The sequence below is a fragment of the Convolutriloba macropyga genome, chromosome 9, assembly GCF_964194025.1.
Source record: "Convolutriloba macropyga chromosome 9, txConMacr16.3, whole genome shotgun sequence".
In the NCBI taxonomy this organism is placed as follows: Eukaryota; Metazoa; Xenacoelomorpha; order Acoela; family Convolutidae; genus Convolutriloba; species Convolutriloba macropyga.
The window spans coordinates 59,436,583-59,452,658 of NC_134476.1; the positions used below are offsets into that span (position 1 = coordinate 59,436,583).

Consider the following 16,076-nt stretch of genomic DNA (forward strand, 5'->3'; position numbering starts at 1 on the left):
TTACACTTCATTAGAAATACTGATTACAACCTCATTAGAGCCTTCATCATACGAAGAAAGAACAATGCAAAAAGGAAAGAAAAAAACGGGCGAAACTAAAAAAAAGCAATAATAATTTTAGAAAACAGATAATTTAATTGTTATAAAACCAAAAGCTATAAAATAAAACAACCATGAAAAGTCATTTAGGCTTCATTGGAGATCCAATGAGTTTTGTCATTAGTGGTACGACAATAATTACAAGAGATGAGAAGCGAAAGGTAAAAATCCACTGATACTCTTTAAACCAAATAGTGTTGAAGTCCTAAAATCTATTAGCTAAAAAAAGAGGGGGCTCAAAATTGCATAAATGCATCACTAGAACACAAATATAAACATTAGAAGCAATGGTAGAAAGTTATTATTGTAAATTGAGAAGTGAAATTTCTAGTCGAGGAAAAATATCAAAAAACAAAATGGATTTGAACATCAATTTCTTGATCCAGTCTTAAAAATTTGCAGAATCCAGAAAATCTCTAAGAACCGCCCTTCACACCATAAGTATAATTCTCCAAAAGAGTTTCTGTGAATCGCATACTAGGAGACTAAGGAGCTGAAAGGCTCTAGGAGCACTTAATTACTGCTGGGCGCCACCTGTTTATCCCTTTTTTGAGAACGAAAAGTCAAATGGGTCAGACGAGAAATCGATCAAGCGAAAAATCGCATAAAAAAGATCGACAGGACTTTTGCTACAAACTTTGTTCGAGAGCAGATAATAATCATAATAAGATAATTGAGAGAAACACCATTGACTGAATGTTCAAGTTAACACGAAAAAACAGCTTTGAAAAACCCGCAGGTGAAAAAAATCATGCTCACATAGCGAATTATTTCAGACCTTTTCTGGCTCTCTCCGACAAAAACGACACGAACAGAAAACCATTCAATTCTCTGTTCTTCAATTCGTTCAGCCGTTTGACCTAAACACTTGGTTTTCACATGTGGTATTGACATTTACATACTGTTTAAAAACTAAACTTCAAAAACTTATCGGTCGCAAAAAAAGCTCCACGAAAACTCCTCTTCGAGTTGCAAAAAAGACTATTCAAGTACAATTCACATTTTTTCAATTGCAACAATAGGCCGGCTACATTACCCGGCTGAGAAGATGAGGGCGGCTGTTAAAAAAACAAACCGACTTATGTCGGAAGAATTGCTCTTAAATGACAGGCGAGGCAATTTAATTAAAGGGGCGTAGCCTAGATAAAGTTTTCTTTATGGGTGTAAAAATAGGTGACCACGCCGGGATAACCCTCTGGGCTATCAGGGCCCTCTTTTTGTTATGCTGCTATCGATTTTATTTTAGCAACAAGCTTTACTTCGTAGTGAGAGCAATCGAGATCACTCAAAGATGATGAATGAAAGCGTGAAAAAGTCACTTGAGAATTCAAAGAATGTCTAGAAGAAAAGCCGAAAAGCAAAAAATGTGAATATAAAAGACCAAAACGCTTAAAATAATTGCTATGAAATTCAGTCAAAAGCAATTAAAGACAGCGCCTAAAAACAATCCAAATTCGTTGGATTATAAAATGATACGAGACACCGCAATATAGCTACTAGGCTCAATTTTTTCGCTTCGCAGTTAAATCGATTCTACAAAACTTATTTGCGAAAAAGAGTTTTGTTGAGCAGCACGCAGACAAAAATTGATTAACAAAACTTCATTTTTTAATTTCGAATTTTGAACTGATAGAAGAACAGTCAAGATGGTTTCTATATAACTTTCGAGCCGAACCCCCGAAGTTTTGTGAACTTTACCCCCTCTCCCGCGCAAGCAGATAAAAATTGATTAACAAAACTTCATTTTATAATTTCGAATTTTAAACTAATAGAGGAACAGTCAAGATGGTTTCTAGATAACTTTCGAGCCGAATCCCCGAAGTTTTGTGAACTTTACCCCCTCTCCCGCGCAAGCAGATAAAAATTGATTATCAAAACTTCATTTCATAATTTCGAACTTTGAACTGATAGAGGAACAGTCAAGATAGTTTCTAGATAACATTCGAGCCGAACCCCCGAAGTTTTGTCATTTTTACCCCCTCTCCCGCGCAAGCAGATAAAAATTGATTAACAAAACTTGATTTTATAATTTCGAATTTTGAACTGATAGAGGAACAGTCAAGATGGTTTCTAGATAACTTTCGAGCCGAACCCCCGAAGTTTTGTGAACTTTACCCCCTCTCCCGCGCAAGCAGATAAAAATTGATAAACAAAACTTCATTTTATAATTTCGAATTTTGAACTGGTAGAGGAACAGTCAAGATGGTTTCTAGATAACTTTCGAGCCGAACCCCCGAAGTTTTGTGAACTTTACCCCCTCTCCCGCGCAAGCAGATAAAATTGATTAACAAAACTTCATTTTATAATTTCGAATTTTAAACTGATAGAGGAACAGTCAAGATGGTTTCTAGATAACATTCGAGCCGAACCCCCGAAGTTTTGTCATTTTTACCCCCTCTCCCGCGCAAGCAGATAAAAATTGATTAACAAAACTTGATTTTATAATTTCGAATTTTGAACTGATAGAGGAACAGTCAAGATGGTTTCTAGATAACTTTCGAGCCGAACCCCCGAAGTTTTGTGAACTTTACCCCCTCTCCCGCGCAAGCAGATAAAATTGATTAACAAAACTTCATTTTATAATTTCGAATTTTAAACTGATAGAGGAACAGTCAAGATGGTTTCTAGATAACTTTCGAGCCGAATCCCCGAAGTTTTGTGAACTTTACCCCCTCTCCCGCGCAAGCAGATAAAAATTGATTATCAAAACTTCATTTTATAATTTCGAACTTTGAACTGATAGAGGAACAGTCAAGATGGTTTCTAGATAACTTTCGAGCCGAACCCCCGAAGTTTTGTGAACTTTACCCCCTCTCCCGCGCAAGCAGATAAAATTGATTAACAAAACTTCATTTTATAATTTCGAATTTTAAACTGATAGAGGAACAGTCAAGATGGTTTCTAGATAACATTCGAGCCGAACCCCCGAAGTTTTGTCATTTTTACCCCCTCTCCCGCGCAAGCAGATAAAAATTGATTAACAAAACTTGATTTTATAATTTCGAATTTTGAACTGATAGAGGAACAGTCAAGATGGTTTCTAGATAACTTTCGAGCCGAACCCCCGAAGTTTTGGGAACTTTACCCCCTCTCCCGCGCAAGCAGATAAAAATTGATAAACAAAACTTCATTTTATAATTTCGAATTTTGAACTGGTAGAGGAACAGTCAAGATGGTTTCTAGATAACTTTCGAGCCGAACCCCCGAAGTTTTGTGAACTTTACCCCCTCTCCCGCGCAAGCAGATAAAAATTGATAAACAAAACTTCATTTTATAATTTCGAATTTTGAACTGATAGAGGAACAGTCAAGATGGTTTCTAGATAACTTTCCAGCCGAACCCCCGAAGTTTTGTGAACTTTACCCCCTCTCCCGCGCACGTATTTTTTTCTAATTCAGAAAATGTTCTACAAAAACTCAAAATTTGTTACTGACAAAAAAAGTAGAATAGATCCGCTCGTAGCACTTGACCAAAATTAGAATAGAACTAACGCAGCAAGACCTCAAACTCGGACTGTACAGTTGAGCACGAGAAAGAGCGATACTTCCGTGCTCCCTTGTGCCCCTGTGCCTTGTTGCTATCTCCATTAACAAGACCCTCTCCATTTGTACAGTGGTCTTTTGAGTAGGGTGGTTTATGTGTGGTAGCAGAAATAACAAGTGGCCAGTTGTAGCAAGTGGGACAAAAAGATTCGTCTGTCTTCACATGTTTACTCCTGCTCCTGTTATTAGAGATTACGTTGTAGGTCCTGGTACTGACTGGGCTGCTGGAGTTATTCTTCGTACTTATTAGATGTGCAGGTGAATTTGGGGATCTCAGCACCGGAGTCGAGTTAGAGGCCTGAAACCAAATCAGTCAAAAAAACAAAGTCTGGTCAACTGCTGAACAAAACCAATCACGACCAAATGCTGACAGAAAATATTCAAGGACCTCAAATTTTGAGCTACTAAACAAACACAATCGCATGACACGAAGAACGTCCACTAGCAGGAAATTATTATTGTTTTATTAGCTCTCGATCAACCTTTTGTTATATCTTGAAAAGGTACTACTTGTATAGCTACAGTTATATGTGGATGATTGAAGCTTTCCCATTGAAAATACTACAACACTGAGACGGTATGTGAAGGAGTTTACTTTTGGCAAGTGTGATAGGCGCTGTTGTTCTGCAGAGGAGGACCTCGAGTGAGTGAGTGGATTGAGTGCCACAAGAGATCCCTCTGCCAACAGGTGACTAGCACTTGGATCTGTCCCATTCACCACGTCACTCATTCCTCCGTTAACTATGACCCCGTTATCTGAGTCTTTTAGTTTGTCTCCTTCCTCTCCTGTCATATTAGGAGACGAGGCCGAAGACGAGACAGCAGCCACAATGTAATCCGTTGGGTTCTCAACATAGATCTCCTAATCAAATAACAAACATTCAACAGAAAACACCAACAAAAACATATTAGAAGGTCGGATAAACTTCAAGGAAAAACCTGGCCGGTAGGTTCACCTCCTCAAAAAAATTCCAATGGGATAATAACAGGTTTCAAAAGCAAAGATTGCTACCTTTTGACTGTTGGAAAACATTTTTATTACACTTCAAAAAAACGTCAGGTTTTTCTACGTGTCAAAAAGTATTCTTCTGACGTGCCAATAAAAGCTATACTTTCTTTCCCAACAAAAATTGAAAACAATGAAAGCAGAAACAAAAAGACTCGTCGTGAAAGAACATCGTGCAAGAAAGTCAATTTTCTTCTTCAGGAGAGCGCTATCTGACTTGCAGCTATTGTGCCATTAAAAATAAATCTGAATTTGGCTTAAAAATGAATGCCAAACAATTTGGTACTGCTTCAAACCTCGCTTTTGTGAAGCCTCAGTTTCTGTCTTTATTGCAAACAGAAACTGAAAAATGAATGAACAGAAATAAAAGTGCTCATCACGAAAGAACAATTTGCATGAAAGCGAATGTTTGGTCTTCATGAAAGCGATAGCTGAGTCGCAGCTACCACTAGAAATAGAATTTGGTTTTAAAATGAAAGCCAATAAACTTGGTACTGCTTCCAATTATTTCTTGCGCTAGTAAAATAAAGTGTTGATTCGTATTATTCGAGATTACCCTATCCGTATCAAACAATTATCCTTATAAATTAATCTGAATTCGGCTTGATAAATCTAACATTTATTATTTGCGCTAAAAACTAAAACGTCAATTCGAAAGAAGAACTTATCCTAAAATCGAAGGACAAATAACTTGGTAGGATTATTAACTATTTCTTTCACTAACAAACTAAGATGTTAATTCGTTTCAGCACGACGTTAACCTACCTAAGAAAACGTAACAAAACTAACCGTGAAACAAAAAATATGAACAAATTTTAGAGCTGATCATACAACAAAAAGAAAAAACTCTTCGATTGAATCTCGCCTCCTTAAAATCTCATTTTCTAGCTTCCTTCTCAAAAAAAACAGAAAAACAATAATGAAAACAGAAATAAAACTGCTCATCATGAAAAACCTGCATAAAGCGAATGTTTGTTCTCGATCAAACCGATAGCTGACATTATGCTACTGTGCCATCATAAATTAATTTGATTTCGGCTAAAAAATTGAATGTCAAACAACTTGGTAGAGTTACCAATTAGCTGTTGCGCAAATAAAATAAACATTTGATTGTTTACATGAAAATTTAATTGTATCTATAAAAATTTGTGCCATTAAAAATAAATCTGAATTTGGCTTAAAATGAATGCCAAACGATTTGGTACTGCTTCAAACCTCGCTTTCGTGAAGCCTCAGTTTCTGTCTTTATTGCAAACAGAAACTGAAAAATGAATGAACAGAAATAAAAGTGCTCATCACGAAAGAACAATTTGCATGAAAGCGAATGTTTGGTCTTCATGAAAGCGATAGCTGAGTTGCAGCTACCACTAGAAATAGAATTTGGTCTTAAAATGAAAGCCAAACAACTTGGTACTGCTTCCAATTATTTCTTGCGCTAGTAAAATAAAGCGTTGATTCGTATTATTCGAGATTATCCTATCCGTATCAAACAATTATCCTTATAAATTAATCTGAATTCGGCTTGATAAAGCTGACATTTATTATTTGCGCTAAAAACTAAAACGTCAATTCGAAAGAAGAACTTATCCTATGCCAATATATTTTAACTCGAATGAAGTGTTGATTGTATTATTCGAGATTATCCTATCCGTATCAAACAATTATCCTTATAAATTAATCTGAATTCGGCTTGATAAAGCTAACATTTATTATTTGCGCTAAAAACTAAAACGTCAATTCGAAAGAGGAATTTATCCTATGTCTATATATTTTAACTCGAATGCTACGACACCATGTTTAAGCTCGCAATCATCTCATGTTTTAACGCTCCAAAAAACATGCAGCCTAACGTAGGACATGCGTTTCGAAACGGGCTAGGCCAACATGTAGAAGCTCGCTATCTGCACAAGTCTTAAACATGCAACATAGCCAAGCCAGAAAAGTTCAAAAACTGCTGGTACATAGGGTAATAGAAGCAAACAATGCGCTTCTGTAGCAAAAGCGGTAAAACCTATGGCACTTAAACGAAGGCATGGGTTCGAGACCGAGTTGGTGCTAAAGAGAAATCTTAAATGCTTTCAAGTGATGTTTTTGCAAAGCTTTTGATGGCCTGTTAAATAAACTAACATTGACACAAGCCAGATTTTGTACTTTCTTTGCAAAAAACTTAAAAACAATGAAAGCAGAAATGAAAGGGCTCATCGTGAAAGGACATCATGCATGAAAGAGAATGTTCTTCTTCAAGAGAGCGCTAGCAGACATGCAGCTATTGCGCCATTATAAATACATCTGAATTTGACTTAAACACTGATTAAAAACTTGGTGCTGCTACAAATTACTGCTTGCACTTCAAAAAATGCTAATTCGTTACATGAAAACATTATCCTATCTATATTAAAAAATTGATTGTGAAAAATGAAAAATAACAAAAAATTAAAGTATATAAAAGGATATAGCCGCACGAAGCGTCCTCTTCAACTGAGGCGCACCTTCTGAGAGCATCATTTTTAAAGTAAAGTCTCGCTTTTGTCGCGCATCCATTTCTGCTTTCTTTGCAAACAGAAAGCGAAAACGTGAATGAACGGGTATAAAAGCGCTTATCGCTAGAGAACACCTGCATCAAAGCAAATTTTCGTTCTTCATAAAACCGATAGTTGTATTGCAGCTATTGTGCAATTATAAAAAATCGAATTTGGCTTACAAAATCGAAGGACAAATAACTTGGTAGGACTATTAACTATTTCTTTCACTAACAAACTAAGATGTTAATTCGTTTCAGCACGACTTTAACCTACCTAAGAAAACGTAACAAAACTAACCGTGAAACAAAAAATATGAACAAATTTTAGAGCTGATCATACAACAAAAAGAAAAAACTTCGATTGAATCTCGCCTCCTTAAAATCTCATTTTCTAGCTTCCTTCTCAAAAAAAAGAAAAACAATAATGAAAACAGAAATAAAACTGCTCATCATGAAAAAAAACCTGCATAAAGCGAATGTTTGTTCTCGATCAAACCGATAGCTGACATTATGCTACTGTGCCATCATAAATTAAGCTGATTTGGGCTAATAAATTGAATGTCAATCAACTTGGTAGAGTTACCAATTAGCTGTTGCGCAAATAAAATAAATATTTGATTGTTTGCATGAAAATTTAATTGTATCTATACAAATTAAACCAACGTCAAAACTATAAAAATGACCAAGACTTACAGCGGATCGAAAGAACATAGCCCGGAGAAACATCCCCTTTAATTCTGCAATTGAGTCTCGCTCCCGTAAAGCCTCATTTTCTACCTTCTTTTAAAAACAAAAACTGAACACTTATTAAAAGCAGAAATAAAACTTAGCTAACCTCAAACAAACAACCTTTATGAACGAACTGTTTGTGAACCAGCAGCTTTATCGGAATGCTTCAAAAAAGCAGAAAATCAAATCAAGAACCATAAAATATAGCTTAAAATGCTCTATATCAACTATAGCAATACATTCAAAAGGTCTAATTAATTATGACCTGTAAGGGAACTAAGGTATCCAATTAAGACCCTAAACAGAGGAATTGTAACTTATAAGGCTGTAGAATCTGAGTAGCAAAGATTGCCGCCCGATTGCACAAAGGCCTAATTATCCATTTTGTGGAAACGAATGTTCTGAACGGCAAAATGTTCTTTGTAGCCATATTCCACACTGTAAGACCATGTTACATGTACTAATACACATTTGCGTAATAAACGGTCCACTTTAGTTGGCTCGTGCGCTGGATTGTAATGTGTATATACCAACTATCCCACTGTATCTCTAACTTTTAGCTTCGAAAAATTAAGCTTTCAGCTGTAACATTTTCTTTGACAGTTTTCAACTTTTTGAAATTTCAACTCCTAACATAATGCGAATTGCAACCAAAATAATTGAAACTTAAAATTTAACAGATATATCTGTTCAATTTTTCTATTATTTATTTTGAATCTCTTCACCAAAAAAATCAAATCTCTTTTTTTTGCTGACTCTTTCCTTCCACAATTCACGATAGCTTATCCTTTCAACACTTGAATCAAAATTACATCAGGCTGAAAATGACGCTCGTAAATGTGTAGAAATCAAAGATATTGAATAGTACCTAACGGCTGTTAAGATATGTCCAGCTCAAGGAAGGACATAACCATAACAGATTGCTTTCTTATTCTGGTGTTAAGTCCATTTATAGCGTCTTCTTTTGATGAAATAACTTATTTCCAATCTTCCTTACACCATTGACATTTGATGAGGCCTCTTTCGTCAACAAACTGAAAAACTTGGTACGAAGATACGACAAGCTCCAGCTTCTGCTTTAAACTGTTTTAGAATAATATCCGATACAATTTCAAGGGACGGATTGGAGCCGCATGTGCATAACTACAATTGTCGCATAAAAAGTCTGAATTATTGACTGACCTCGAATATGATGGGCATGTTGTCTGGGTTAAGCTGAGACTCCTCACACTCGATGGGCAGAGGGGGCAGATTCCTGATATAGGCACTGTTCCGCAACACCTCACACACTTGCTGCCTCATCTCACTCCTAAGCAAACAAAAAGCTATAAGCACATATAGCACACATTGTAATCAACACAATTTTTTATTAACACCAATAATTATCATATTTCTGAAATCTTGAAAAACGAAAACGAGGAAAAAATTCTTACACTGAGCCACGCTATTAAGGGCAGACCGAACAAACGTATTCTCAATCCTTCATTAAATAACAGGCACTAAATACAAAGATGTAAGGAGCGTCAGTGAACGCACATTCAGATGCCAAACATGCAGTCAAAATAAACGTCAGCTCTTGATTGGCTACCACGCTAACCCCAGTGCACACGTTATAAAAAAAGACCAAGAAGGCTCACATGATACTGTGCTCAGCACAGAATGATCCCATATTCGTATACAGACAATGCACTATATATATATATCACTGCGATTGCAAGAGCAAACTATAATCCCTCTTCGTATGTTATGGCTAAAGATTATTTTTACTAATTGATGCCGCACATAAAAAGGTATTGCAATAATTTAATCTTTGTCTTTCGATTTTGCTTTCACCCTTTTCAAAAGTTTAAAAAATTGAAAGGTGATTTCAGTTGAAAGCATGAAAATTCCAACTTTAAACATACCCGGCAGATTGCCGGAAACTAGCCGCCGTTGATTCCAATAAGCATGATTGGGATTGAAACAATAAAAGATATCGAAAAAAAAAGATTTTTGTACAAAAACATTCTTTAAGTCCAAATTATTTTGATGGCATTTCGTAGTTGAACAAACTTCTGTTTCTTAGAGAGAGGCTACAGGTGCTACTATCAATACCAATAAGCATTAGAGATGGTAACTAAGACTTATAGGAACGACGTTCAAATACCGGGCATCTAAAATTGGGCTTAATGGGTTTATCCCGTTTCTATTTCGGACTTCAATTTTCTATACTGACTCAGTCCATTTTGAATTGCTTTGCTGAGCAACTGATGTTCAAAATCACTTTTATCAGAGTGAGAGAAGAGAGAAACTATCGAGAGAGTCAAAAAGATTTCACGCAAAATGTTGAAAAAGCGGCAAAATGTGGTAAAGCGAAACATTTTTGTGTTCAACGAAGTAAAAAACATAGCAGGACAAGTCCTGAAGTACGAATCAAACAATTTTCATTGACTAAATAGAAAAACTAGACCTAGAATGGACTATGAGTGAATTGAAAAAACCATTTTAAAAAAAATCAGATCAAAAAATTAAGAAAAAAACAAACTCAAAATGCCGCATATGTCAAAAGGCAGCACACTCATGTCAAAATGCCGCATATGAACAAAAAAACCACAAGCGAGAAATAAAAATTTAATTCGAATAAAAAATTAGGCCCAGAATGAGCATTGAATGGATTGGGAAAACCATTTAGAAAAAAACCCGATCCAAAAAAGTCGAAACAGTAAAAATCAGAGTGAAATTGCCGCATGTGAACAAAAAACCACTACCGAGAAACCGAATTTTTGTTCAAACACCGTTTTATCACTCTTCTTTAAAATTAGAACGCAAAAAAAAATCACGCCACAAAACCACTCGCTTTTTCGCTCCATTTCCTCTTCCGCCGTGACCAAAATCTCTACTTCAATTTGACTTCAAAAATCATGAAAATGTGTGAACAGATCAAAACATAGCCGGAAGAATTCCAGAAACGACTCGAAGTGGAAATCCACTTAAATGCCTTCGAATAACTCATCACACAAAACTTGGCTCCACTAAATTACAATTATCTTGAAAAAAAAACCTTAATACAAAAAAAAATAAAAAAAAATCAAATCTATTAAAACATGAAAAAAAATCCGATCAAATTTTGTCACAACTTGAGATCCCGAATTAACTATCTCTGCCAAAACTAATTCGTCAACAATCTATTAGCTACTTAAACCACTCATGAGAAATTTTTTGAAAAACTTGAAGCCAAATCATAAAAAAATAAGCTCTTACAAACAACTTTCACTAAAAAACTGGAAAAAGTTCACAAATTTTTCAATATTACAAAAGCACCTCGATTCAAAGAAAAATTCTTTACGTTCAATAGGGTATCCAAACGTTCGCACAACAAAAGGGAAGCAATAATAGGCTATGAAACTTGCAGAAAAAACGAAAAACTGCAAAAAAAAAACGAAAAATAGTTCCAACTTTCGCCATTTTTCCTCATATTTTTCAACAAAAAAAGCTTTATATCAACAAAACTGTAGCCACTTGTAAATTAAAAATTGCTCAAGTAATAGGGGTCTTTTCAGTTCCCATTTCAAGCAGTAAAACAAAAAAGTCAAAAAATTCGAATAAATTTTCAGAAACCTTCAAACCACCACCAAAACCAGCCTAAAATTGAAAGAAAATCATAACCAAACTTCTTTACCAAAAAAATTGAAAAAAACTGCTTAAAAATGCCGCACGTGCACAAAAAATTTCACTCGCTTACAGAATTTTTTTTCACACCTCAATTTCTCGCTCTCTAGAACACAGCAACAAAATTACTCCAAATTTTTTCACGCGTTTCATTTCCCGCTTCAAAATTCACTTCAATAAAATTGATTAAAAAAACATAGCAGGACAAGTCTTGACAAACAATTCAAAGAATTTTCATTGACTAAGCAAAAAAGTAGACCTAGAGCGGACTATGAGTGAATTGGGAAAACCATTTCTGAAAAAAAATCAGATAAAAAACAAAAGAAACAGAAGATCAATGTCAAAAAGCCGCTAGCGAGAACAGAAAACCATTAACGAGAAAAGTAAATTTGATTCTAATAAAAAAACTAGGCCTAGAATGAACTATGCATGGATTGGAAAATCCATTTAGAAAAAAATCCGATGAAAAAAACTGAAAAACAGTAAAAACCAAAATGAAATTGACGAATGTGAACAAAAATCCAGTAGCGGGAAAACGAATTTTTGTTCAAAAAACCATTTTCTCACTCTACTTTAAAATTAGAGTGAAAAAATTTCACGCCGCAAGACCACTCGCTTTTTCGCTCCATTTCCTGTTTCGGCGTGACCAAAATCGGGTTTATCCCGTTTCTATTTCGGACTTCAATTTTCTATACTGACTCTCTCCATTTTGAATTGCTTTGCTGAGCAACTGATGTTCAAAATCACTTTTATCAGAGTGAGAGAAGAGAGAAACTATCCTAGAGAAGTCAAAAAGATTTCACGCAAAATGTTGAAAAAGCGGCAAAATGTGGTAAAGCGAAACATTTTTGTGTTCAACGAAGTAAAAAACATAGCAGGACAAGTCCTGAAGTATAAATCAAAGAATTTTCATTGACTAAATAGAAAAACTAGACCTAGAATGGACTATGAGTGAATTGAAAAAACCATTTTAAAAAAAAAATCAGATAAAAAAATTAAGAAAAAAACAGAAACTCAAAATGCCGCATATGTCAAAAGGCAGCTCACTCATGTCAAAATGCCGCATATGAACAAAAAAACCACAAGCGAGAAATAAAAATTTAATTCGAATAAAAAATTAGGCCCAGAATGAGCTGTGAATGGATTGGGAAACCCATTTAGAAAAAAATCCGATCCAAAAAAGTCGAAAAAACAGTAAAAATCAGAGTGAAATTGCCGCATGTGAACAAAAAACAAAAAACCACTACCGAGAAATCGAATTTTCGTTCAACCACCGTTTTATCACTCTTCTTTAAAATGAGAGCGCAAAAAAATTCACGCCACAAAACCATTCGCTTTTTCGCTCCATTTCCTCTTTCGGCGTGACCAAAATCACTACTCCAATTTGACTTCGAAAATCATGAAAAAGTGTGAACAGATAAAAAAACATATCCAGAAGAATTCCGGAAACGACTCGAAGTGGAAATCCACTTAAATGCCTTCGAACAACTCATCACACAAAACGTGGCTCTACTAATTTACAATTATCTTGAAAAAAAACCGTAATACAAAAAAGTAAAAAATCAAATCTATTAAAACATGATAAAAATCTGATCAAATTTTTTCACAACTTGGGATCCCGAATTAACTATCTCTGCCAAAATTACTTCGTCAACAATCTAGTACCTACTTAAACCACTCATGAGAAATTTTTAAAATACTTGAAGCCAAATCATAAAAAAATAAGCTCTTACAAACAACTTTGACTAAAAAACCAGAAAAAGTTCATAAATGTTTTAATATTACAGAAGCACCTCGATTCAAAGAAAAATTCTTTCCATTCAATAGGGTATCCAAATGTTCGCACAACAATAGGGAAACCATAATAGGCTAGGAAACTTGCAAAAAAAAACGAAAAACTGCAAAAAAAAATTACGAAAAATAGTTCCAACTTTCGCCATTTTTCGTCATATTTTTCAACAATAAAAGCTTTATATCAACAAAACTGTAGCCACTTGTAAATTAAAAATTGCTCAAGTAAGAGTGGTCTTTTCCCATTTTAGGCAGTAAAACAAAACAAAAGTAAAAAAAAACCACAAAAATTAGCCCAAAAATCACCAAAATACATGAAAAACCACCGAATTAGCATTAAATTCAAATAAATTTCTAGAAACCTTCAAACCACTACCAAAACCAGCCTAAAAATAAACAAAAATCATAACCAAACCTCTTTACCAAAAAAATTGAAAAAAACTGCTTAAAAATGCCGCACATGCACAAAAAATTTCACTCGCTTACAGAATTTTTTTTCACACCTCAATTTCTCGCTCTCTAGAACACAGCGATATGAAAAAAAACCGCTCTCTTTTCGCTCCACTCTTCATTTTGTTCAGCAACAAAATTACTCCCAATTTTTTCACGCGTTTCATTTCCCGCTTCAAAATTCATTCCAATAAAATTGATTAAAAAAAACATAGCAGGACAAGTCCTGACGTACAATTCAAAGAATTCATTGACTAAACAAAAAACTAGACATAGAACGGACTATGAGTGAATTGTGAAAACCATTTCTGAAAAAAAATCAGATAAAAAACAAAATGAAATTGCCGCATGTGAACAAAAAAAAAGTAGCTGGAAAGCGAATTTTTGTTCAAAAACCGTTTTCTCACTCTATTCAAAATTAGAGCGAAATTCACGCCGCAAAACCACTCGCTTTTTCGCTCCAATTCCTGTTTCAGCGTGAAAAAAAATAACTACTCCAATTTGACTTCAAAAATCATGAAAATAAGTGAAATGATCTTAAAAAAAGACAGCGCCTCAATACAATTCAAAATCTTTGAATTGTAAAAAAAAATTAGGAGCGCTATAATAGCCGGATGCGAAAACGAGGGCGGCTATTAATAACGCATAACTTACAGAAAAACACAGTATAGGCTCACCTTATATCCTCGAAAACAATTGAAAACAATTCATTTTCCCAATATCTATGCATGTTTTTAGTGAAAAAAATAAGAATTTTTAGTCAAAATATTAACAACCGTAAGCACATTTACGAAAAAAAACTTTGAAAACAGAAAGAAACGCTACACTTTTTTAAATTTGCTTGCTATGCCAGAGCTATGCAAGCTTAGTGTCAAATGCTTTCGTTATTGGAGTCAGCCACAAAAAGCAGGCAACAAAAAACATTCCAATTTCTCCGATAATTTTTTGCCAAAGAATGCTTACGACTGACGTTAAATTTGACAACAGAAACAGGCCTGTTCTGAAAAGAATTTGGTCATATTTAAATGACTTCTCACCGTGGTCAGTCCAATTCTTAATTTCATTATTGGAAATCCGCTAGAAATTAAATACTCAAGTTTTGAAAAACGTAACTTCAAAAGCTCCTTTACTGCAATGGGTTGCCAGACTTTTATGGATATCTAAGTGCTCTTTGTTTTTATGGGCTTCTTTGCAATAGTCGCTTCCATAACTTTTCAATTGGACAGAGCGTTCATTTAGGGTTACAAAATTCCAGTCTTACAGTTTCTTACAGTAAGCGCTATCTAACAAACATCGCTTCACAATAAGGTTTAGAAAATATATTTTTATGCATAACATAACAAATATTAAGAACACATAAACGCTGATAATGTTTGACGAGCAAAGTCAGAAGATCTGAAAATTCAACTTGATCTCCTTATGAGTAATTTCTGCATCGATCCTAGTGACATTCCTCTTTTCGATGCTCTCACAGTTTTGTCATCTCCAACGAGTTCATATCCTTATCTGACCAAATGATAGCCAACGTACCCCGAAAAGAGACAAACTACTCTTTGTGATAAAAACGCCTCCATGCATCTACATCAACAGGCACAGTACAATTAAATGGAAAATAGCAGAGAACTCCCAACAACATTAGTCCGAAAAAAGCTGGTGTACAAAAGAAAGGATCAACTTTGTTTGAAAATGACTTGAAATGGAAATGTTTAACTTTAATGCTGAAACACAGAGCTATATTCCCTGTTGGTATGTTACAGTGAACGATTATTTTTCTAATTGATGCCGCACAAAAAAAGCAATAACTTAATCCTTGTCTTTCATTTTTACTTTCGCCCCTTTCAAAAGATGAACAGATTCAAAAATGACTTCAGCTGAAAGCCTGAAAAAACCTACTTCAATAACACATAACTTGAAGAGAAAGACACTATAGGATTACCCTCTATCCTCAAAACTATTTTCTTTCCCAATATTTGCTCTTCTTTTTTTCTGAAATTAGAATTTCGTTTTATTTATAAAGACACGCCTATTAACTACCCCGGTCGAGGTGTAAACTACGAAATGTAAAAGCTGTGAAAATAAAACTTTCACTGCTTAAAACCCGACATCTAAGTCAATTTCCACACATCTTTTTGGGGTGCATTTTTGTAGTATTTGTGGTTTTAACGGAAAATTTTTTATGTTCACCGCGTCCTGTTGGTAGTAGTGCAAAATTTAGCAATATTTAACTAGCTGTAGTTCTCCATTGCTACATGCAGTGACTATTACTTCAATTTTCTTCCAGATACATCAA

At 34.8% G+C, this 16,076-nt stretch overlaps 1 protein-coding gene across 1 annotated transcript in view; it reads right to left on the minus strand.

Moving 5' to 3' along the window:
• Nucleotides 1-16,076, minus strand: part of LOC142346283 (uncharacterized) — a 175,476-nt gene that overhangs the window by 15,921 nt on the left and 143,479 nt on the right. Inside the window, exons 13-15 of the mRNA XM_075398796.1 lie at nt 9,080-9,206; nt 4,237-4,503; nt 3,591-3,939 (exon numbers count right to left, since the gene is read on the minus strand). Of these exons, the coding sequence (XP_075254911.1) occupies nt 3,591-3,939; nt 4,237-4,503; nt 9,080-9,206 (743 nt within the window). The remainder of the gene's footprint in view (nt 1-3,590; nt 3,940-4,236; nt 4,504-9,079; nt 9,207-16,076) is intronic.